The 22,565-nt window shown below is 50.9% G+C and overlaps 1 protein-coding gene across 1 annotated transcript; it reads left to right on the forward strand.

Moving 5' to 3' along the window:
- The first annotated feature begins 3,424 nt into the window (after positions 1–3,424).
- On the forward strand, positions 3,425–21,156 carry SCYL1 (SCY1 like pseudokinase 1). The gene is made up of 17 exons (XM_083417047.1): positions 3,425–4,314; positions 5,776–5,916; positions 7,424–7,546; positions 8,290–8,510; positions 9,949–10,039; positions 10,881–11,036; positions 11,630–11,788; positions 12,386–12,493; positions 14,360–14,473; positions 14,679–14,834; positions 15,752–15,940; positions 17,204–17,279; positions 17,414–17,599; positions 18,071–18,204; positions 18,854–19,132; positions 20,364–20,430; positions 20,536–21,156. The coding sequence occupies exons 1-17, from the start codon at positions 4,195–4,197 to the stop codon at positions 20,658–20,660; spliced, it is 2,445 nt and encodes an 814-aa protein (XP_083273173.1). The 5' UTR covers positions 3,425–4,194; the 3' UTR covers positions 20,661–21,156.
- The last annotated feature ends 1,409 nt before the right edge of the window (positions 21,157–22,565 follow it).

Here is a 22,565-nt window from a genome sequence, read left to right on the forward strand (position 1 = left end):
GTTGCCTTTTAAAACAAAAGCCTGCCATCTTCTCTTCATTTTGCACTCTGCTTGAAGCAGACTTCAGAGGCATCTACTTTTACATTCAAAACTAGTCCTCAATTAGTTTGAAATGTAAATATAGCTCCCCCCTCTATCTTCTTTTATTTCTATCTTCAAATATTTTCTTTTTCTTGATTTTCTTTAAAATCTTCATCTTTATATTTTTCTTAGTTTTCAGTTAAGTTTTGTTTACCTGCCTTTTCTTTTGGGACTTTTAAAAGCCCATAATCTGCCAAAAGTTAACCGTTTCCCCTGGGTTTTTTTTTTTAAGGTTTAGTTCCTTCTTCTGTTTGCTTTCCATTTTCTTTTTAATCAAAATTATTTCCTGTCCTAATGCGGTTTAGTTTGCAGTTGTGTTTATCTGTTTTCTTTGGAGACCTTTGAAAAGCCCACAATCCTTAAACAATTATCTGTTCCTACCTCTTTTATTAATATTCAGTTGCTTCTTTCTCTCTTTTTAATTTAAAACAACTGCCTCTCCTGATACTCCTTAAGAATACCTAATTATCTTTTCCTGTTTATAAACTACTTAACCTCCGCTAATCTCTTCCCATCGTCCCTCCGTGACGCTCCCTGCAACTATCCTAGAACGCCGGCGGAGGCCAGTAATTATACCCAGGGAAAGCCTCACTTACTCAAGTGCGCCTGCTCCTTCCGCCACCTAGTGGTCACAATAGCACAAAATATAGTCCCTCAACCAACGCGGATGTGTTTTGTTTTCAAGGCGACTTTTCTGCAAGGTCTGGGTGGGGAAATGAACGTTTTCTCCCAAAATTCCTGAGAATAAGAATCAAGGGCACTTCTTGGTTACCATGTTGTTAAAGTGACAACCCCCCCGCCACCCGCAAAGCACACACAGGGGAAGCCTAGGGGTTGTTTGCTCAAAAGTTACTATGTCGTTGTTGTTTAGTCGTGTCCGACTCTTCGTGACCCCCTGGACCAGAGCACGCCAGGCACTCCTGTCTTCCACTGACTCCCGCAGTGGAAAAAGTTACTATACAGTACTGCATATTCTGTGAGCCTTCCCCCCTAGTTAAGTGTGAAGGGTAGGTAATATATTTACATGAACAACAACAACTTTCTCCTCCATTAATTTGTTCAGTCTTTTAAAGCTGTCCCAAGTTTCTGACCATCATTGCTTCCTGTGGCAGCGAGTTCCATAGCTTAATCATGCACTGCAAGCACAAGGACTTGCCTTTCTTTGTCCTGGCGCTTTGTAGGCAGCTGGGTGGAGCTCAAAGCATTCCTAAAAGGAGGTGGCTAAAGTTCAGCAGCAGAGGATGTTGGGTGGTGATGTGGAGCTGGGGGATCCTGCTGCATTTGGCCACCGGCCTCCAAGGGCTGAAATGACGTGGCAGCAGGTGGCCAGGAGCCTTACAGGCTCCGGTAAGGGCAATTGCCTTTTCTTCCTGCCTAAGGCCAACCCTCTTCCAAGTCACACCTTCCAGTCACATCCTGTTTTGCTGCAATTGTTCTATTTGGGGAAAGGTAAAAACATCCCGGAAGGCAGAGGCAGAAGTTCTGTTGTGTCTTTAGGGCCTCCTGGTGGCCAGTGAGAGAACTGCAGAAAAGGCTCCGCTCTAGAATTAAGCCTGATAGCACATTTCTGTTTACACTGACTGCACCAAGTACAATTGCCACTGCTAGTTTGAGAAGTGGTGTAGATGCCCAACGTTAGCCACAATCCACATCTATCCTGTATTATCATGTAGTTTTAAATTAAACATTGCATTTTGATGTGTTGCCCCCACAAACTAGATTCAATCCAAATTGAAAAAGGACCTAGCTGATCCAGCATGGCAGGGGGGTTGGGCTAGAGAACTCTCGGTGTCCTTCCGTTGCTGCAGTTCTAGGATTCTATGCATTTTAAGACAAACCTAGACAGCATCTTAAAAAGTACAGACATCACCTTGCCAACAAAGGTCCGTATAGTAAAAGCTATAGTTTTCCCAGTAGTGATGTATGGAAGTGAAAACTGGACCATAAAGAAGGCTGATAGCCGAAGAATTGATGCTTTTGAATTCTGGTGCTGGAGGAGACTCTTGAGAGTCCCATGGACTGCAAGAAGATCAAACCTCCCCATTCTTAAGGAAATCAGCCCTGAGTGCTCACTGGAAGGACAGATCCTGAAGCTGAGGCTCCAATACTTTGGCCACCTCATGAGAAGAGAAGACTCCCTGGAAAAGACCCTGATGTTGGGAAAGATGGAGGGCACAAGGAGAAGGGGACGACAGAGGACGAGATGGTTGGACAGTGTTCTCGAAGCTACCAGCATGAGTTTGACCAAAATGCGGGAGGCAGTGGAAGACAGAAGTGCCTGCCGTGCTCTGGTCCACGGGGTCACGAAGAGTCGGACACGACTAAACAACAACAAAATGCATTTTAGGCCGGCCAGGTGTATGCTGACCTGCTGACCTATCATGATGTCACAGCTTCACTTGAGAATATTATAGTAATTCAAATACAATAAATGCAAATATATATAACTTTGCAGTTTAAAACATAACACAACAGTAATGTTTATAACATGATTGGGGGGGAGGGCATGGATAAAGAATTCCTTATAAATTCAGGGGTCACCTGATAAAACTGATGAGCAGTAGATTCAGGACAAGCACAATAATGCATTTTGTTGGTACTATATAGTGTGACAAACTGAGTTATTGGAAATGCTTCATTCTACAGTATTTGGCATGGTTTTATTGTTTATAAGAATAACGAAGCCCATGGAAGTGCCTTCAACTTAAAGTATTATCTGGCTTGTTTATAAATTTGTATTATCATTTTATTTTATTTTTTTGACCCATCACTGTTTGATTCCTGTAATAAGGAAAATAGAGAAACCATTAATAACAAAATAGCTGAAATAATAAGAAGCAGATGCTGGACTAGATGGGCTCTTTCTATGTTCTACCCTTTGCATTGGGCTGCTCACATCTCCTCAAAGCAAGAGAGAGAGAGACTTGGGAAGTCTTGAACTTCTTGCTTTCTTCCCCCTTCAGCAGCTGATATTCTGGCTAATAATAATAATAATAATAATAATAATTTATTATTTATACCCTGCCCATATCCTTAGACAAAGTGAGAGGGCTGCCTTAGGTAGCAGCAGCAGCTCCTACACCCCGTTTATCCTGACCTTCTCCACTTCTTTAGCTATCTGCTGCTGTTGGAAGGGCAGAGTTGTGGTTGCCACGTGACCTGTCCTGCACCCCATAACTAACCAGTGGTCCCGAGGTACAGAGATGACACTCTCCCCCCCCCCTTGGGCAACATTGAAGTCAGTTTCAACTACCAACCCAGTTGTTTTGTGGATATGGAAAACTGGAGGGCATCTTACTGCATCCGAGGAGTGGGGAGAGGAGATGTCAGGGGTCTGGGAGCCCCTTCTCTTTCTTTCTCCACCTGCAGGGGAAACATCTGAGCGGAGAGTCATGGGAAATGCAACGTGTTGGATACATGAAGCTATCACTCCGGGTGACGCTGCTTCTGAGCATGTGTGGAGCGCGCGTCCAAGGTTGGAGTGGGTGGACGGGCAGCAGTCAGTGTTCGAAACTGGGATTTGGGGTTGATAGGAAATGCCCCCCTCCCCAATCGAGCGGATTCTCTCCCCCACAAAAAAAATATATATACCCCAATGAATTGGGTACTGTATATGGGTAGCAATTCCCAATGAATTCAATGGGAGGTTGCAGTGGGTGGACTAGATGACTCCTGGGAGTCCCTTCCGACTCTAAAGTTCTATGCTTCCAGGGCCCTCGGGTAAGCGCGTCAAAGATCTCGGTGTTGGCGCGTCTCGTGTGAATGCAGCGCGTTCCCCTTTCCCGCCGCAGTACGGGCCGCCGCTTTTTGGCCAGGGGTGCGCCTCTCTCTCCCCATCCTTGCACGTGTGAGTGCAGCGCCACGAGAAGCCCTCGCGTCTCGGAGCCCCTCTCCCCCGCCGCCGGCGCTCTGTGCATGCTCGGGCGCGCCCTCTCTCCAAGCACTTCCGGGGCTGCGAAGAGGATCCGGGGCTAAGCCAGCCTCCCGGCCGGCCGAGGAAAACAGCGCCTGCCTAGCTGGCGGGGCTGGTGACGTCCGCGGAGCCGCCTCCGCTGCTGCTGCCGCCGCTGCCCACCGGGGTCCCCGTCCCCGACCTCCAGCCGGGGAGCCGCCATGTGGTTCTTCTCCCGGGACCCGATCCGGGACTTCCCCTTCGAGGTCGTCTCGCCTCCGGAGGCGCCGCCGCTGCCCTTGCCGGGGGGATCCTGGCTGCTGCACCGCGGCAGGAGGAAGGTCTGTCCGCTCGCCTTTCTCTGTGCGCACGCGCGGGGAGGAGGGGGCGCAGGCTGAAGTCCAACCGGGAGAGAGAGAGAGAGATGGGAAAGGGTTTTCTCCCCTCCCCACTTCATTGGAGTTGCCGAACCCATTGCCCCGGGCAGAGCCTCATCTGGATTGAGGGTGGGGGTGGCAAGTTCTCCAGTGCATGCAGGGTGGGAGATGCAATGTTGGGGTGCCCTTAAAAAGACGGGAGGCCGCATCTGTGCTGCTGAAATGGAGGAGGGAGCTGGGAGAAGCACCCTTCTCCCACTTTTTGTGAGCGGGAAAAGTGATCTCTTCAGCCCCACGCGGAGGTCTTCTGTGGGGAGGGCCACAGTGCATAGGGGGCCAAGAATCTCACTGAGTAACTCCTAGCCAGTCTCTGTCTCTTTCCTTCAGCTCAACCTACCTCACAGGGCTGTTGTCAAGCTAAGATATAGCAGCACCCTAAGGTGCTATGAGGGACGCGAAAGGCGCTGTGGGTTAACCCACAGAGCCTAGGACTTGCTGTTCAGCGGTTTGAATCCCTGTGACGGGGTGAGCTCCCGTTGCTTGGTCCCTGCTCCTGCCAACCTAGCAGTTCGAAAGCATGTCAAAGTGCAAGTAGATAAATAGGTACCGCTCTGGCGGGAAGGTAAACGGCGTTTCCATGCGCTGCTCTGGTTCGCCAGAAGCGGCTTAGTCATGCTGGCCATGTGACCCGGAAGCTGTACGCCGGCTCCCTCGGCCAATAAAGCTAGATGAGCGCTGCAACCCCAGAGTCGGTCACGATGGACCTAATGGTCAGGGGTCCCTTTACCTTTAAGGTGCTGTGGCACGCAGAAGGGTCATAGGTTCAGCCTCCAGTTAGGAATGTCAGGGAGCTGCTGATGGGGAAGACTGGGCTAGATGTTTTGACCCAGTCCAAGGCAGTCTGCGCCCTCCCTGCATTCAGGGAATTGTTCTTCTCCTCCGCCAATTTAGGAGCTGCTCCACCCCAGAGGGAGCTGCCGTCACCATTGCTGGTCCGATCCTGCTGCCCCAGGTCCAGTGTGAGGTGTCTGCCTCATGCAAGTGACTTTGGGTGTTGTGAAATGGCTATTTAATTTGTGTTTATTCTATTGAAGAACGCGGGGCAAGTTCCTGTATTGCAATATTTACTGAATTTAGCTATGATTCCTGCATGGACCCGATGACCCTTTGGGTCTCTTCCAACTCTGAAATTCTACGGTTCTGCTCTCAGGAGGCCACTTTGGGGACTCGGTGCCTCAGGTGCTTAAAATCATAGGGTCAAGCTTTGGTACTTTACACCCTGCTTTGAAGCCTGGGAGGTGGTGGGAAGCCCTGTTCCACTTCAAAAAGCAAAAGGTCTTGCTCCTCAGCAGCTGCAAAGAGAGCTCAACGTCCTTTTCTTTCTTTCTTTCTTTCTTTCTTTCTTTCTTTCTTTCTTTCCGACAGGCCACAGGGGAACCAGTGTCTCTGTTTGTGTACGATGTGAAACCCGGCAACGAAGAACAGACTCAGATCGCCAAGGCAGCCTTCAAACACCTCAAAACCCTACGGCACCCCAATATCCTGTCCTACATTGACGGGTTAGAGGTAGTATATTGAGGGGAGTTGCTAAAGGGGTTTTTTTTGTTTGTGGAGTGCAAGGCAGGCCTAAGACATTTTGGCACCTGAGGTGAGGCCCAAAACGGCATCCCATCAGCCAGGGAAGGAGTGACTGATCAGGGAAGGTCTCCATCAGGAACAAGGGGGGAACGAACATCTGGGGAACAAGGCTGGGAGCAGACCAGCAGACCTCCTATTCTCCAAGAGGCTGCTGTCAAGGTTGCATGGGGTAGGCCTGCTGAGGAGGCACCAGACCCGACTTCCAAGGTTTCAGGTCCTCCAGAACTCTTCATCGGGCTGGTTCGGGGTTTGGGAGCCTGTGAGAGCCCTGCAGATGACACTGGGCCCTCAATTCAAACCTTCCCAGCTTTCTTGCCGGGGCTGATGGGAGTCGTACTCCATCAGTTTGTGGAGGAGGTGGGAAACTGAGGTTGGAGCTACAGAGTTTGCATTTAGCTGCCCTAGTTAAGATGGAATGTGGCCGAGGAGGTAGGGATGTGCTGTGGAGGTTTCGGGCAATAGAATAGAATAGAATCAAAGAAGCTTGGATACAAAACCTCATGTGCTATGCAGAAATGGCAAAACTTACCGGGGAAAATAAGACATCAAGAGAACAAACTTTTTATTTATTTATAAAAGAATGGAAATGGTTTATAGAATATGTACAAATACATTGTAAACAGATAAGGACGTTGGCAGGATTATTGTAACAGCCTGCAGTTTCATTAGAGTAAATAGTTAAAGTAGATGGATAAAACAATAAGTTAATTTAGTTAAGTTAACTAAGAAAGTTAATTTAGAATAGGCAGGAAATGATAAATAGAAATGAAATGTTAAAATGACTGTAAAACTCTTGAAATGTTTTTAACTGAAAATCACAAAAAATAAATAAATTGTAATATAACAATAACAGCAGCAACAATAATTTTATTTTTTATAGCCCGCTCATCTTACCCAGATCTGTCTGCATCTTTATGCAAAACACACAGAGGCTCCTTTGTAGATATAAAAAGCAGAAATAGAGGAAGCCCAGGCTGTTTGTAGATTTCTTTTAAAAGCTGGAGAAAGAATTAGGAGATGCCCTATGGGGGGGAAACACATATTGACTCCAGCCACTGGGTTTCTTTCCCTCTTAGATGGTGGAACCTCAGAAGGTGGCGGACTCTCCTTCATTGGAGGTTGGGTGGCCACCTTGCTTGGGATTCTTTAGCTGGGATTCCTGCATTTCAGGGCATTGGACTAGATGAACCTTGGGGGTTCCCTTCCAACTCTACAGTGCTGTGATTCTGTGACTCAGTTCTGGCAAAAGAAAGTGAGGGTCCTAGTGAGGAGCGTGAAAGGGAGGGGGCTGTGGTTCAGTGGTCCTGTGAGAAGCTGTTGCTTGTGGATTGTATTGAGCTGGAGCAACCAGAGTCGGGTGTGCAATGAGGCAGCTTTCTGGGTTCTTAAGGTAGACGTTACTCCTAACATGGTGACGTGTCCTTGGCTTTGGCAGACGGAAAAATGCTTGCACGTGGTGACGGAGCCAGTGATGCCGCTTCCGGCCTACCTGGAGTCCAGAGGCGAAGGGCGAGAGCTGAGCGAGCTGGAGATCTCGTGGGGCCTCCATCAGATTGTGGTGAGATGTGTGGGGTGTCTTGGGAGAGGACTGCTTGCTGCCCCTGGGCCCAGGACCCTGCATACGGGGAAAACACCTGCTGCTTCGAGTGGGGCAGGGCTGTGGCCCTCCCCATGTTGCTGGACTACAACTCCCATGCCCCTTACCATCACCCATATAGACTGGGGTTGATGGGAGGGGTATTCCAAAAACACCTGGAATTCACTTCCTCCAGAAGCCATGATGGCCACTCTAGGCCATGTGGGCATCCCATGAAACTGGATGTTGGAGGATTTGGGATGGATAAGAGAAACTCCTTCCTCCCACAGCACTATGGAACTCACTTCCACAGGAGGCAGGGATGGCCACCGGCTTGAGTGGCTTGAAAAGGAAGGTTGGACAAAATCATGGAGGGGATGTCTATCAATGGTTGCCAGCCATGATGGCTGTGTCCTCTACGATCAGAGGCAGCAACGCTTGTAAATACCAATTGCAGAAAATCGCAGGAGGGGAGAGAGCTCTTGTGGTCGAATCCTGCTTGCAGGTTCTCCACAGGCACTCTGAGAACAGGATGCTGGCCTCTTGGCCTGATCCGTCAGGCTCTCCTTACGTTCTCATGGAGGCCACCGGATTGATGAAGGCTGATGCTTTTGAAGAGTATAATAAAACAAATGAGGCTTTGTGGGAGAGTTGATGGAGAACAGGGTGGAGAGCTCTGTCCTGCTAACCACCTGTTTCCTTCCTGGGGCCGATGGCCTTCCTAGAAAGCCCTCAGCTTCTTGGTCAACGACTGCCACCTCATCCACAACCACGTCTGCCCGGCGGCCATCTTTGTGGACCGTGCTGGCGAGTGGAAGCTGGGCGGTTTGGACTACATGTGCTCAGCTCAGGGGGATGCTGCCATGCCAAGGAAAGGGGTCCCCGAGCTGGAGAAGTACGACCCTCCAGAGTTAGCAGACAGCAGCAAGAGCGTTGGAGAAAAATGGTGAGCTTGCTTGGCTTCCCCCCGCACCCTTTCTTTTAAAAAGCAGCCAACCCCCTCCTAGTTTGGTCCAGTCTCTAAAATGCAAGCAGTGGGGTTTCCGTTCACCTCTGCCGGTAAGGTGTGGTGGTTAGAAAGTTGGACTGGGGAGATCCAGGTTCGAATCCCACTGCTCAGCCCTGAATCTCACCTTGTAGCACTCGCTGTCTCTTGGCCTGATCTCCCTGGCAGGCTTGTTGTGAGAATAAAATGAGGGAAGAAAGGAAGTGCCTGGTTAAATTTGCTTGTTAAATTTATCAGTCCCCTCATGCCATGAGCCGCTGGGTGACCCTGAGAAGCTTGAGCGGGATATGCATGAAATTAAAAAAAGGAAACAAGGGGTGTTCTCCAGATCCCTGTCTCTTAAGAAGACAGCTTTCAGTCAGGGCTGTGGCTCAGTCAAGACCTTAACTGTGCAAACCTAAAGTTTTGGTATGTGCTTGAGTTCCCTCCCGCAAAATATGGGCTGCCTGTAAGCCCCTGGAGCCAAAACACCCTGCAAGTTTTGAGCAAGCAAATCAAAGATGGAAGCTGAATAAAGAGGTCAACTGGAGGAGTAACAGGGTGCTCCCCTCACGCGCAGGAAAGGAGGAAGACCCAGAACCAAGGTGTGCCTGCCCTTATATAGACATTTTAAATTCCCTGCGCTGGAGCTCAAGACCACCCCTCCATACATCATACATACGTCACAGAAGGGGTGTAACCCAAGACCACCCCCCACAAACATCATACGTACATCACAGAAAAGGTGGTCTACAACAGAAATTTGAATGTTGTTGTTTTTCCTGTCTGCCAGGTTATCTGATAATGCCTTATCTGATTGCCTTTCCTGGTAGTCTGACCATTCCTTTGAGATGGTGATTACCCACTTCCTGAGACAATGGGAAGGTTCCCTCACCCTCCCTCCTTGCAGAGAAAACATTTGGTCAGTTTGGGAGTCAAAATGGCTTCAGGGCCGTCTTCCTGTGCTGCTCCAGACATGTGGTACCCAGTGAGCTTTCAGGACAAAGTGGGGGATTTGAACCCAGGTCTCTTCCAGGTCCTAGCCAGATACTCTAACCACTACACCATCCTGGCTCTCAGGTGTCTCAGGACTCTCCTGAGCTTGGCGTAGCATATCAAGGCAGCTGCCTCATTGGAATCAGAGCAAGTTAGGAATATTTGTTTCTTCGTGGACTGTCAATAAATTTTGGGCATCAGTCAGACTTTAAAAAAATACAGAATTCTGTTTTCAGATGGCTGTGGGGTGGGCTACTCGGAAAGGGATTAGCAGTGGCCAAAATAAGGCAGAGGTGCATGGGCGCTCATGTACCTATTTGTCAGTCAGAGCTGCAGTTTTTTTTGGGGGGGTGGGGAGGCTTTAATCAAACACGCTTAACCACCCCTTTCTGTGTTGTGACAGGTCAGCCGACATGTGGCGCCTTGGCTGCCTCATCTGGGAGGTCTTCAATGGCCCCCTGCCTCGGCCATCTTCCCTCCGGTCTCTTGGCAAGGTGTGTGTACCTCTCTGTCCAGGAAAAACCAGCAGCCTTGTAGGTTAGCAGGTGGAGTCACGTGCCACTGGAGGGCTGCTGGAGCTGGTGGAGCAATCTCAGGCTCCTGAAGACCTTAGGCTTTATAGGAGCAATGGGGGACCCGTGGCTCTCCTGATGTTGCTAGAAAAGAAACACCAATCATTAAAAAGCAATTAAGCATTGATAAAATTAAATCTATATCTATCTATCATCTATCTATCTATCATCTATCTATCTGTCTATCTAAACTATCATCTATCTATATCTATCTATCTCTATCATCTATCTATTTATCTATCATCTATCTAATCTCATCTATATCTATTGATCTATCTATCTATCTATCTATCTATCTATCTATCTATATCTATCTATCTATCATCTATATCTATCTATCATCTATCTATCTAATCTATCATCTATAGCTATCTATCCATCTATCTATCATCTATCTATCTATCTATCTATCTATCTATCTATCTATCTATCTCTATCATCTCAGATAATTGCAATAAAAACATCACAACACCAGCCCTTTCCTTTAAAATCAGCCAGCCTGTTAGGACAAGAATTCTAACAGGGGCAACAATTAAGGAGCCAGGTTGGCTTCTCTAGCAAGAGAGTTCCTAAGGCTGTGAGTGGCCACATTTGACAGGCCTTTAGCTTCCTAACTGGCTCTTAGGACCATAGTAGGAAGGTTGCAAGGGGGGAGTGTGCAGAAGGCCTGGACTGCCCCCCTCTCTCCCAGCTCCTGTTTCTCTTGCCTTTCACGGACGTCATGACTCTTCTCCCTTGCTGCCTCCCCCTCTTTGTCTTCCAGATCCCCAAGTCTTTGGTCCCCCATTATTGTGAGCTGGTGGGTGCCAACCCCAAGCTGCGGCCCAACCCAGCCAAGTTCCTGCAGAACTGCCAGGGGCCAGGAGGCTTCATGGACAACAGCTTTGTGGAGACCAACCTCTTCCTGGAGGAGATCCAGGTGAGTGGGAGGGTGAATCCTGGCTTTTTGCTCTGCAGGGGCAAAGTGCGGGTGCCCTTTGGTCTTCTGTTACGACTGAGCCACAGCTCAGTGGTGGAGCGCAGTTAAAAACAGGAATCCGAGGGCAGCAGCTTGCAAAGCCTTGACCTGTCCAAAACCTTGGGTAACTGCTGCCAGTCAGCACTGGCAAAATTGCTGAGCTGGCCTCCTGTTTCCAGAGGGGGAGCAACAGCCCCATTAGTTTCATGCAAACAAGAAGAAGAAGAAGAGGAGTTTGGATTTGATATCCCGCTTTATCACTACCCGAAGGAGTCTCAAAGCGGCTAACATTCTCCTTTCCCTTCCTCCCTCACAACAAACACTCTGTGAGGTGAGTGAGGCTGAGAGACTTCAAAGAAGTGTGACTGGCCCAAGGTCACCCAGCAGCTGCATGTGGAGGAGCGGAGACGCGAACCCGGTTCCCCAGATTAGGAGTCTACCACTCTTAACCACTACACCACACTGGCTCTCCAGTTCCTGGATGCCCAAGGGGATGCCGAGGCCTCAACCAGGTCGTGGCTGTGAGCTGGTGACTTCTTTTATCCTCTCCCCAGATTAAGGAGCCCGCAGAACGGCAGAAGTTCTTCCAGGAGCTCAGCGCGAACCTGGACTCCTTCCCCGAGGATTTCTGCCGCCACAAGGTCCTCCCGCAACTGCTGACGGCGTTTGAGTTTGGCAGCGCTGGGGCTGTCATCCTCATCCCACTCTTCAAGGTGAGCGGCACACTCTGTGTGAGCCCAGAGGAAGCGTCCCCTTTGCCCCACCAGGGTGCTCTGTCTTAACACAGACTCCCTCAGTGAAACAGGGAAAAGCTGTAGCATCTGAGGAGGCAAGGAAGGGAGAAGGGAGTGTGGCTCCATAGCAGAGCACCTGCTAGGCCTCTGCTCACCTGAGTTTTGCACTACAACTCCCATCACTCCCAGTTTAATGTTGTAGCAGGTAATTATAATAAATATTAATTATAATACTCATGATAATAACAGGGCTATAAATTGCATTTCCATAATTAACAGCCACGTCAGGTCTGCCTTTTAAGCACCGGGGGTGCTAATTGCTGTAACACAAACCTACAAGTAAGCCCCATTGAGTTTGGTGGTGCTTATTTCAGAATGAGTATGGAATTGCAGCCTTAGCTGTCTGATCATAGAATCCTAGATTTGTGGGGTTGGAAGGGGCCAGCAAAGGGCATCTAGTCCAACCCCAACTGATCTACCAGTTAGAACTGAGGCACGGAACAATACATGTTTGTTTTAGGTGTCCATGTTACCTAATAGGATATGGGTTTTTGTTTTTTTGCTTTGTCACTGCAGGTGGGGAAATTCTTGAACCCCCAGGAATACCAGCAAAAAATCATTCCCGTCATTGTGAAGATGTTCTCCTCCCCAGACCGGGCAATGAGGATCCGGCTGTTGCAACAGGTGCAAGGGGTGGGGGGTGCACAGCAGGCTGCCAGGTGGGTGGGGGTGGGGGGAGGTGTTGCACCCAGCTTAGGAGGGGTGTTAATCACATTAGAAAAAAGCATATGAGCTTGTCATCACCCAGACTCCTGAACTCAGAGCATAACGATGCACTCCTAGCCAGGTCTACCTGAATGAAAGTCCTGCTGAGTTCAGTGGGATGTTCTCCCAGGTAAACGTGTATAACAGTGGTTCCCAGTTAGGGGTCTGGGGACTCCTTGGGGTCCCCAGAACTCACCCAGGAGCTCTGCAGCCCCATCCCTCACTTCTCCCCCAACTAATTTTTTGTCATTTTTGCATGGTAATTTATTTTATGGTCTGTTGCTTTTTAGTATAACTAAAATCCTTTGCTTATTGGGGGCTACCGCACATTTTGTTCAAAATATTGCTCTGCAGAGTTATCAAAAATCTACCATAGAGTTATCAAAAATTTCAAAAGTAGGGGGTCCATGGCTTGGCTTTTGAAAAATAATGGGTCCTCAGTAATTAACTAATTGGGAACTCCTGGTATATAGCATTGCAGGCTAAGACGGCATTCACCATCCTGGCATCCTCCATATGTGGTTGGACTACAACTCCCATCATCCTCAGCCAGCACGCTGATGGGAGTTGTAGTCCAGCAACATCTGGAGGGGGCCAGGATAGCGCAGGATGGCTGAATCATGGAGCAGAGGGTTGGATTAGACCAGTCTTCCTCAATCTCCCACCAGAATGTTGGCCGATGCATTACATAATATTTATTTAGGGCATTTTTATACCCTGTTCTTCAGCCAAAAAGGCTCCTACAGCGGCTCACAAACAATTGAAACAAGACAATCCCTACCCACAGGCTTACAATCTTTAAAAACTACAACATGGAGACACACAAGGAAAAAGGGACAGGGAGGGCAGAGGAAAATCAGAATCAAAACTCAGGCACCAATTTCCAAATGGTTGTTCCCATAATGACCAGTTGGCCCATTTCAGGGACAGGAGATGGTTCCCAGCAAAGCTGGTGAAGTGAGCCTTCTTCCCACCTCTCCCACTGAGGCCGTCTGGTGGAATGGCTTCCTCCGGTGACAGGGGAGGGGAGAAGAGGCCTAATGGGGCTGGCCTGTCACAGCGGAGCCGATGGAGGGAGCTCTGCTTCCCAGCTCTCAGTATGATAAAATGCCCCATGTTAGGATCCCTTCTCCGCTTCATCATCATCATCATCATCATCATCATCATCATTTATTTATACCCTGCCCATCTGGCCAGGCCTCCCCAGTCACTCTGGGTGGCTTCCAACAAAATATTAAAATACAGTAATGCATCGAACATTAAAAGCTTCCCTAACCAGGGCTGTCTTCAGATGTCTTCTAAAAGTCTGGTAGTTGTTGTTCTCTTGACGTCTGATGGGAGGGCGTTCCACAGGGTGGGCGCCACTACCGAGAAGGCCCTCTGCCTGGTTCCCTGTAACTTGGCTTCTCACAGTGAGGGAACCGCCAGAAGGCCCTCGGGGCTGGACCTCAGTGTCCGGGCAGAACGATGGAGGTGGAGACGCTCCTTCGGTATACTGGACTGAGGTTGTTTAGGGCTTTAAAGGTCAGCACCAACACTTTGAATTGTGCTTGGAAACGTACTGGAATCCAATGTAGGTCTTTCAAGACCGGTGTTATGTGGTCTTATGAGTTCCGAGTCCTGGATCTGAATCTTCAGCAGGGACGACCTGGGTTTGAAAGCATGTGAGGAAGGGCGTTGTGGGTGTTGGTCTGGGTCCTGAGAAGCAGGCCTCTTTCACCCAGCAAGTCCTTTGCTGACTGTGCTTCCCCCGCCCCTCTCCGCATGTGCCCCTCAATCTGCCAGATGGAGCACTTCATCCAGTACCTGAATGAGCCCACAGTCAACACCCAGATCTTCCCTCACGTGGTCCACGGCTTCCTGGACACCAACCCGGCCATCCGTGAGCAGACGGTGAAGGTGAGGGGCCGTGGGATGTTGAGAGCCAGGATGCGAGAAGCTCTTTAGTTTAACCCGCTTCCGCAGGAGGCATTGATGGCCCCCGACTTAGAGGGCTTTAAAAGAGGGTCAGACGTACCTCTCTTGGAAGAGAGGGCCATCGATGGCTATGAGCCAGGACACAGCTGACCCTTGACCTCTCCCTTTCCTCTCTCCCCGCTGGCAGTCTATGCTGCTACTGGCTCCCAAGCTGAACGAGAACAACCTCAACGTGGAGCTCATGAAGCACTTTGCCCGCCTGCAGGCCCGGGACGAGCAGGGCCCCATCCGTTGCAACACCACCGTGTGCCTCGGCAAGATCGGGCCCTACCTCAGCGCAAGCGTGAGTGGAGATGCCTCGTGGGTGTGGGAGGGCTTTCTGGAGCAGCAGGCGTGTCGAGAGATGCCTATTTCATTATTCATTTATTGCATTTATAGCCCACCTTTCCTCCCAACGTGGCACACTTGGTTCCCTGCCATTTATCATATTTTTCGCTCTATAATACACACTTTTTCCCTCCTAAAAAGTAAGGGGGAATGTGTGTGCGTCTTATGGAGCGAATGCAGGCTGCGCAGCTATCCCAGAAGCCAGAACAGCATGAGGGATTGTTGCTTTCGCTGCGCAGCGATCCCTCTTGCTGTTCTGGCTTCTGGGATAGCCACACGAAACCTCCTCAGGGCAGTGGGAGGAATGTTCCCCCTGCACTGAAGAGGCTTTGCGTGGCTATCCTAGAAGCCAGAACAGCAAGAGGGATCGCTGCGCAGCAAAAGCAGCAATCCTTCTTGCTGTTCTGGCTTCTGGGATTCAGAATATTTTTTTTCTTGTTTTCCTCCTCCAAAAACTAGGTGCGTCTTATGGCCTGCTGCGTCTTATAGAGCAAAAAATATGGTAATCCCCCAAACGACAACCCTGCGAGGTAGGTTAGGCTGGGAGGCAGGGACTGGCCCAACGTCACCCAGTAAGCCTCATGGCCGAGTGGGGATTTGAACCATGGTCTCCCAGGTCCCAGTTCTCATTTAATCCCCCAAAACAATCACCCTGTGAGGTAGGTTAGGCTGGGAGGCCGTGACTGGCCCCAAAGGTCACCCAGTGAGCTTCATGGCCAAGTGGGCATTTGAACCCTGGTGTCTTCTAGGGGTGAAGGAAGAAGATGGACTGGTGCTGTGTTGTGATTCCTTCGTCGCAGAGGGTTGGACTAGATGACCCTTGTGATCCCTTCCGACTACAGTTCTGTGATTCTATGACCCTTTTATTTGCAGACGAGGCAGAGCGTCCTGATCTCGGCCTTCAGCCGGGCCACCAAGGACCCCTTTGCCCCCTCTCGCGCTGCTGGGGTCCTGGGCTTTGCAGCCACCCACAACTTCTACTCTATGAAAGACTGTGCCTTCAAAATCTTGCCCGTCCTCTGTACGCTGACGGTGGACCCAGAGAAGACCGTCCGGGACCAGGTGAGCTGCGGGACTGGGGCCAGGGAGGAGGGGTGCTGAGTGAAACCCCTTTTGGGACAGGCACGGGGTATCCTTGTGCCTCCCTTTGAGGTCCATAGTCTTTTCTGTAGCCCTACCCCCCCCCCCAGATGCTTTCCCAGATGTCCCTGCCCACCACCACAATTTGCCACCAAACTATGACTTTCCATGGGCAACTCCCCCCCCCCCCCAGCACCTCCAGAATTTGTCCACCAGTGACTTTGCATTGCAGGAGGTTGGACTAGATGGGAATTCTGTATGATTCCTGCTTGCCTGGTTCAAGACTCCCGTCTGCAGTTCAGGGATATGTTTTACTTATTTTGTATCAAAACAGATTGGCATATACTTTATAGTGTGCTTAATAATAATATTTTGTGCATTATGGTTAAAATGCTATTTTAATCTGACAGTAGAATTGCTCAGTTGCTTATATTATGAATTTAAGAATGGGCTTCATGGAGGAGAAGTCTGCCAGTAGCTACCAGCTATGACAGCTCTGCTCTACTGCAAGAACAGGCTGCTTGGAGTAGGTGGCCCATTGGCCTGATCCTGCAAGCTTTCCTCATGGGGCTCAGGTCCTCTTGGCAGGTTCCAGGGGACCTGGTCGGCCACTGTGAGAAAAGGGGCAGATCTACACTCATGGTTCATAACGTGAAGGAAGGGTTAAGGAATGATTTTCGTAACGTAATGGACACATTCTGTTGTTCTTGTACCTTGGTTCTCGAACTTAATCTGTTCCAGGAGTCCGTTCGACTCCCAAAACGGTTTGAAAACCAAGTTGTGGCTTCCAGCTGGCTGCAGGAGCTTCCTGCACTCAAATGGAAGCCACATCGGACGTTCGGCTTCTGAAATACGTTCGCAAACCGGAACACTTACTTCCGGGTTTGTGGCGTTTGGGAGCCGATTTGTTCGTCAACTAAGCCTTTCGAGAACCAAGGTACCACTGTAATGTTAATAATGCATTATTAAAACGAGGCACCAGAGGGCGCTGCAAAGCAACCAGGAACCAGCAATAGGGAAACTGCTTTGTAAAGGTAAGGAATGTTTTCAATTTGCCAGTATGCCCTGTGATGTTTTAGAACAATTTATCTAATACCGTTCTTATAACGTTATAGCCTGGCCTCATCCGGCAGGCTCCAATGTCCTTATGCTGTTAGCATTTGCTGTGTGTTGCACGGTGCACTTGAGCCTGACGTCTTTGCATCCAGGTGAGTGTTTTACAGGTGACCCCTTTCTCTCTCTCAGGCCTTCAAGGCGATGCGGAGCTTCATCACCAAACTGGAAACCGTTTCCGAAGACCCGTCTCAGCTCTCTGAGCTTGGTGAGTCGCCCTCCGTGATGGCGGGGTGGGTGGAATGGGGACAAGTGTGTGGTGGGGAGGAGGAGCAGCATTTGCCCCTCCCCTCACGTCGAAGCAGACAGCACTGAATTGACCATTTTGCGCCCTCCCTGCAGAGAAGGACGTCCAGGCTGCCTCGGCTGCCCCAGGGGCGGGTGCAGCTGCCAGCTGGGCTGGCTGGGCCGTGACGGGGGTCTCGTCTCTCACGTCGAAACTGATCCGGACCAACGCCGGAGGGCTGCCAGTGGCCGAGCAGGCGCCTGAGGGGGCCCCTGCCAGCACACCAGAGCCCCCCAAATCAGGTCAGTGGAGGCAGGGAAAGTTAATGGGGGTATCGGCACAGAAGGTGTCTTGTCTCGGGGCAGCAGAGGCTGTGGGGTGTAGTGGTTAGAGTCTTGGACTAGGACTTAGGAGAGACCAGAGTTCAAATCCACACTCACTGGGTGTGGCCTCGGACCAGTCGCTGCCTCTCAGCCTAGCCTACCTCAAGGGGTTGTTGTTGAGGGAATTAAATGAGGCCTGGGGCCAGGGTTCAAATTCCCACCCAGACATCATGAAGCTAGGTGACCTTAGCCTACCTCACAGGACTGTTGTGGAGATTAAATGAGGAAGAGGGGAGAACCCTGTTCGCCACCTAGAGCCTCTTGGAGAAAAAGGTGGGGTAGAAATGCAAACGAACAAACAAGGCCCCTTCTGTGGGTCTTTATTTGCCACAGCAATTCTGCCTTCTTCTGCTAGCCAGATACAGATGCTTGGCTACTTCTTTTTTTAAGGAGCAGGCCAACCCTCTATCCCAGAAGGGGCAGCCCCTGCGTCATCCAGCCATTGGGACCTGGAGGAGGATGCGACAGAGGAGGAGGAAAGTGCCGCAGACCGATGGGATGATGAGGATTGGGGCAGTCTGGAGGTAAGAGGGAGAGAAAGTGGTGGCGGGCGGGGGCGCTTGCTCGCCTGTCCCCGTGCAGGGCTATCAGGTGGTGGCATGGGCGAATATTCCTACCTGTCTCTACCCACAGAGCTCATTTGCCATGGCAACAGCGCTGCTGGGCTCTTCAGCCTTGCACAGGCTCCGGGGCTCAGTTGAGCGAGCCTCCCTTTTATTTTCTTCTCCAAAGAGGCAAGCCAGCCCAGCCGTGATTCCTGCATTGCCCTTAGGGGCCCTTCCTGCTCCACAATTCTATGATTCCATGACGGGAACCAACCTGGGCAGCCAAGAAGGCTGGAGAGAGGGTGGCACATCTGCAGGAGGGCCCCTTTTGCCAGCTGGGGCTCCCCTTCTTTCCACAGGTGGGGGGGCAGGGAAGCTGGAGCCCAGCAGGCATGGCCTTTGGGGCATTGCATAGGAGGAGATATTTGGTGTGGGAAGAAGACAACCCTGGGGCGTGGTATACCCCACTCCCAAACCTCTGGGTTTGGGTGCTTTCTGGCTTCTAAGCTTGCCATGGAAAGACCATTCTTGTCTCAGCGGTCATGTGGACTAGAAACCTCCCCGTTTTAAATGAAAACTCCTATTCCATTTTAACAGCAGGGGTTTGTCCTTGTCGCCTTATTCCCAGACCACCCCCAGCGCCGGGAAGGCAGAGACTGACTGGAGTGCCTCTGCCTGGGACCTAGAGCCTTCCTGGAGCCAAAAGAAGACACAGCGCCCCACTGCAGATGGGGGTTGGGGCGGCGCCTGTGAGGGGGACTTGGCCCCCAGCCTGGGCCAGAGGTCTACCACAGCCCCGCCAGATGGGACCAAACTGGCCAGCGATTACAACTGGGAGAGCCTTGGCAGTGCCGACAAGCCGGATCCGTTTTCCTCTCTTGCGGAGAAGCCGGCAGCGGACAGGCAGGTGCGAGGAGACCCTGCCAGCCTCCTGTCTCAAGAGCTTGCTTTGACTAGGCCAGGCTCCAAGTCACAACTTTTGGGCAAGGGACTTCACTCAGGCACGGGGATAGTGCTTTGCATGCAGAAGGAAATTGGGTTGCCCCAAACCCTAGAGACCTAGGGACGCGGGTGGCGCTGTGGGTTAAAGCCTCAGCGCCTAGGGCTTGCCGATCAAGAGGTCGGCGGTTCGAATCCCCGCAGCGGGGTGCGCTCCCGTTGTTCGGTCCCAGCGCCTGCCAACCTAGCAGTTCGAAAGCACTCTCGGGTGCAAGTAGATAAATAGGGACCGCTTACTAGCGGGAAGGTAAACGGCGTTTCCGTGTGCGGCTCTGGCTCGCCGGAAGTGTCTTCGGACAGCGCTGTCCCGGAAGTGTCTTTGGACAGCGCTGGCCCTTGGCCTCCTTGAGTGAGATGGGCGCACAACCCTAGAGTCTGTCAAGACTGGCCCGTACAGGCAGGGGTACCTTTACATTTTAAACCCTAGAGAGCTGCCCATCCCCTCAAGGTCCCGGAGTGGGTTGCAACATTTAATCTATTTAGAAAAGTTCAAAACATGCACCCTGCACGGTCAGACTAGGTGGCCTGCACCTCTGGACGCCAGAGGCATTTACGCAGAGGTTGGGCAGCCAGTGGTCAAGGATTCTTCGGCTGCAATTCCCACATTGCAGGGTGGTGGGCTAGAGGCCCTTGGGGTCCCTTCAAGGTTACAGTTCTATGATCTTCCTCTCTTTTGGGGAAGGGCTGTAGCTCAGGGCTTAGAGGACATGCAGCAGCACGCAGAAAACCTCTTGCCCAGTCCCCAATACCATCAGGTAGGGCCTGGGGAAAAGATTCCTGCCGGAGACCCTGCAGGGCCACTGCTGTCGATTGTTAAAGACGCTGAGAGTTGTTACAGTACTCCCCTTAAAAGAGCTACAATTCCCAGAGTGGTTTAGTCATCAGCCCCTCTTCCCAGGGAACTCTGGGAATTGTAGTTCTGTGAGGTGGATAGCGGGCATCCTAACAACCTTCATCACCTTTAACAAACTGCAACTCCTAGAATTCTGAGCGGTAAGAGACTGCTTCAAAGGTATTGTGCACATGGGGCTTTAGTCTGGCTGGTAACTGTCTAAATATCTTAATGGGTGGGGAAGGAGCTGCCCCTTCCAGGGTCTCTTTATCTCTATATTCCCCTTGACTCTTTCTCCTCTGTCTAGAGGAACGTGGAGGCGCTGGGCGACTGGGACCTCCAAGACAACTGGGAGGCGCTGGAGTCAGAGCAAGGCAAGTCATCCCTTCCTGCCCCCCTTCCCTTGTAGCTTCCCTGGAGCTGATGGAGAGGCCAGCCTGTGACCCAGACTCAGCGGGGGGCTCTCTGTGCTTTTTCAGGGCCCAGCAAGGCTGAACTAGCACGGAAAAAGCGAGAGGAGCGGAAGCAGGAGATGGAGGCCCGGCGAGCAGAGCGGAAGGCGGCCAAGGGACCCATGAAGCTGGGGGCCAGGAAGCTGGACTGACACACCCCGTCCCTTTTACTTTTTTATTAGGGGGGTAGCAGGCTGCCGGTGGGGGAGGGCAGAAGAAGGGCTGTTTCTGGCATGTCTCCAAATCTCTTCCTTCCCCTAGGTTTTTTTTTTCCTGGGCAGGAGGAGAGGGAGAAGATGCAGAGCCTGGTGGGGTTGGTTTTTTTTGGGGGGGGGGGAGTTTGCTACCTCCATCGCTTGCCAAGAAGCGTTTCCAGCTCACTGAGTCTTCCCCCTCCAGTGATGGAGACGCCTTGAATTCCAAATGCCCCCCCCAGGGGGGGCGGGGAGAAGTTAAGTTACCCAGTGGGGGGGGGAGACAGTCTCTCTCTCTCTCCCTCTGTCTCCATAGAGTAGCTATTCTGTACAGCGGCTGGTGTTCCGGCACGGGATGTATGTTTGTATGTGTGTGAAATGTGATTCTTGCCTGTTTCATTGGTTTATGCAGAAGCCGACAAATAAATTAACTCTTTACCGATAATGTAAAAAAGCCTTCCATGCCAGCCAGCTTTGGAACTGTGCCGGCAGGGTGAGGCTGCACCTGTGGGACAGCAGAGGCCTGCCTGCATCTGCTATTAGCCAAGATGGATATACTGAATGTCGCAGTACTGTGGTACCTCGGGTTAAGAACTTAATTTGTTCTGGAGGTCCGTTCTGAACCTGAAACTGTTCTTAACCTGAAGCACCACTTTAGCTAATGGGGCCTCCCGCTGCTGCTGCGCCACCAGAGCACGATTTCTGTTCTCATCCTGAAGCAAAGTTCTTAGCCCAAGGTACTATTTCTGGGTTAGCGGAGTCTGTAACCTGAAGCGTCTGTAGCCTAAGGTACCACTGTGCTGCTTCTGAATACCTGTTGCTGGAAAAACAGGAGGGCTCTTTTGCTTAAATCCTTCTTGTGGGCTTCCCACAGGTATCTGGTGGGAGACAGGATGCTGGCCTGATCCAGCAGACTCTTATCATCTCTGCCTTTGCAGCTTAAGGGTAGGCGTGGGGTGCCTGGGCTCCTCCAGTGATGGGGCATGCAACTCCCCTCTTCCCCAGCCAGCTTAGCCAGTCATCAGGGTTCATGGGAGTTGGAATCCAAACAATGGCTGGAGGGGACACAGGCAGAGTGTGCCTTTCTGCTCCCCAGGATACAGAAATAGTAAAGGACACACACACACACACACACACACACACACACACACACACACACCTGGTGCACCCATAAGGGGGATGATCCAAGGGGATGGAGCAACTCACCTGTGAAGAAAGGTTTGCAGCACTGGGGACTTTTGCGATAGAAGTTTATAAAATTATGTATGGCACAGATAAATATGTCCCTGCCCCTCTCGTAATGCTAGAAAATTGTGCCCATCCAGTGAAGCTGGAAGATTCAGGACAGACGAAAGAAAGTGGTCCTGCACACAGCGCATAGTTAAACTCTGGAACTGTGCCTCTCCACAGGAGGCAGGGATGGCAAACTTGGATGGCTGAAAAAAGAGGATTAGACAGGAGAGGACTTTTGATGGCTCCTAGCCTGTTCTGCCCTGCCTCCACAGTCAGAGGCAGCAACACTTCTGAAGAGCAGTTGCTGGAAACCACAGGAGGAGAGGGGTCTGTTGTGTTCCAATCTTGTTTCCCACGGGCATCTGGTTGGCCACGGTGAGAACAAGATGCTGGCCCAGATGGACTATTGGCCTCATCCAGCAAGCTCTTAAAAGGCTAAGCCAAGCCACAATACTTCTGCAAGTATTCGGCAAGCATCAACAAGTGGGGAGCGGAGGAGAGACAGCACCCATTTTGCTGCTCCTCATGTTCTTCTGCCATTGCCCCCCTGCTAATCAGAGGAGAGCCCTGGTTTGACTTCAGAGTCCCTGCAGAGCTGGTTGTGGTGGAGCTGGCCTTGCTACCAACGAG

Source organism: Podarcis tiliguerta (genome assembly GCF_965153285.1).
Source record: "Podarcis tiliguerta genome assembly, chromosome: 16".
Lineage (NCBI taxonomy): Eukaryota > Metazoa > Chordata > Lepidosauria > Squamata > Lacertidae > Podarcis > Podarcis tiliguerta.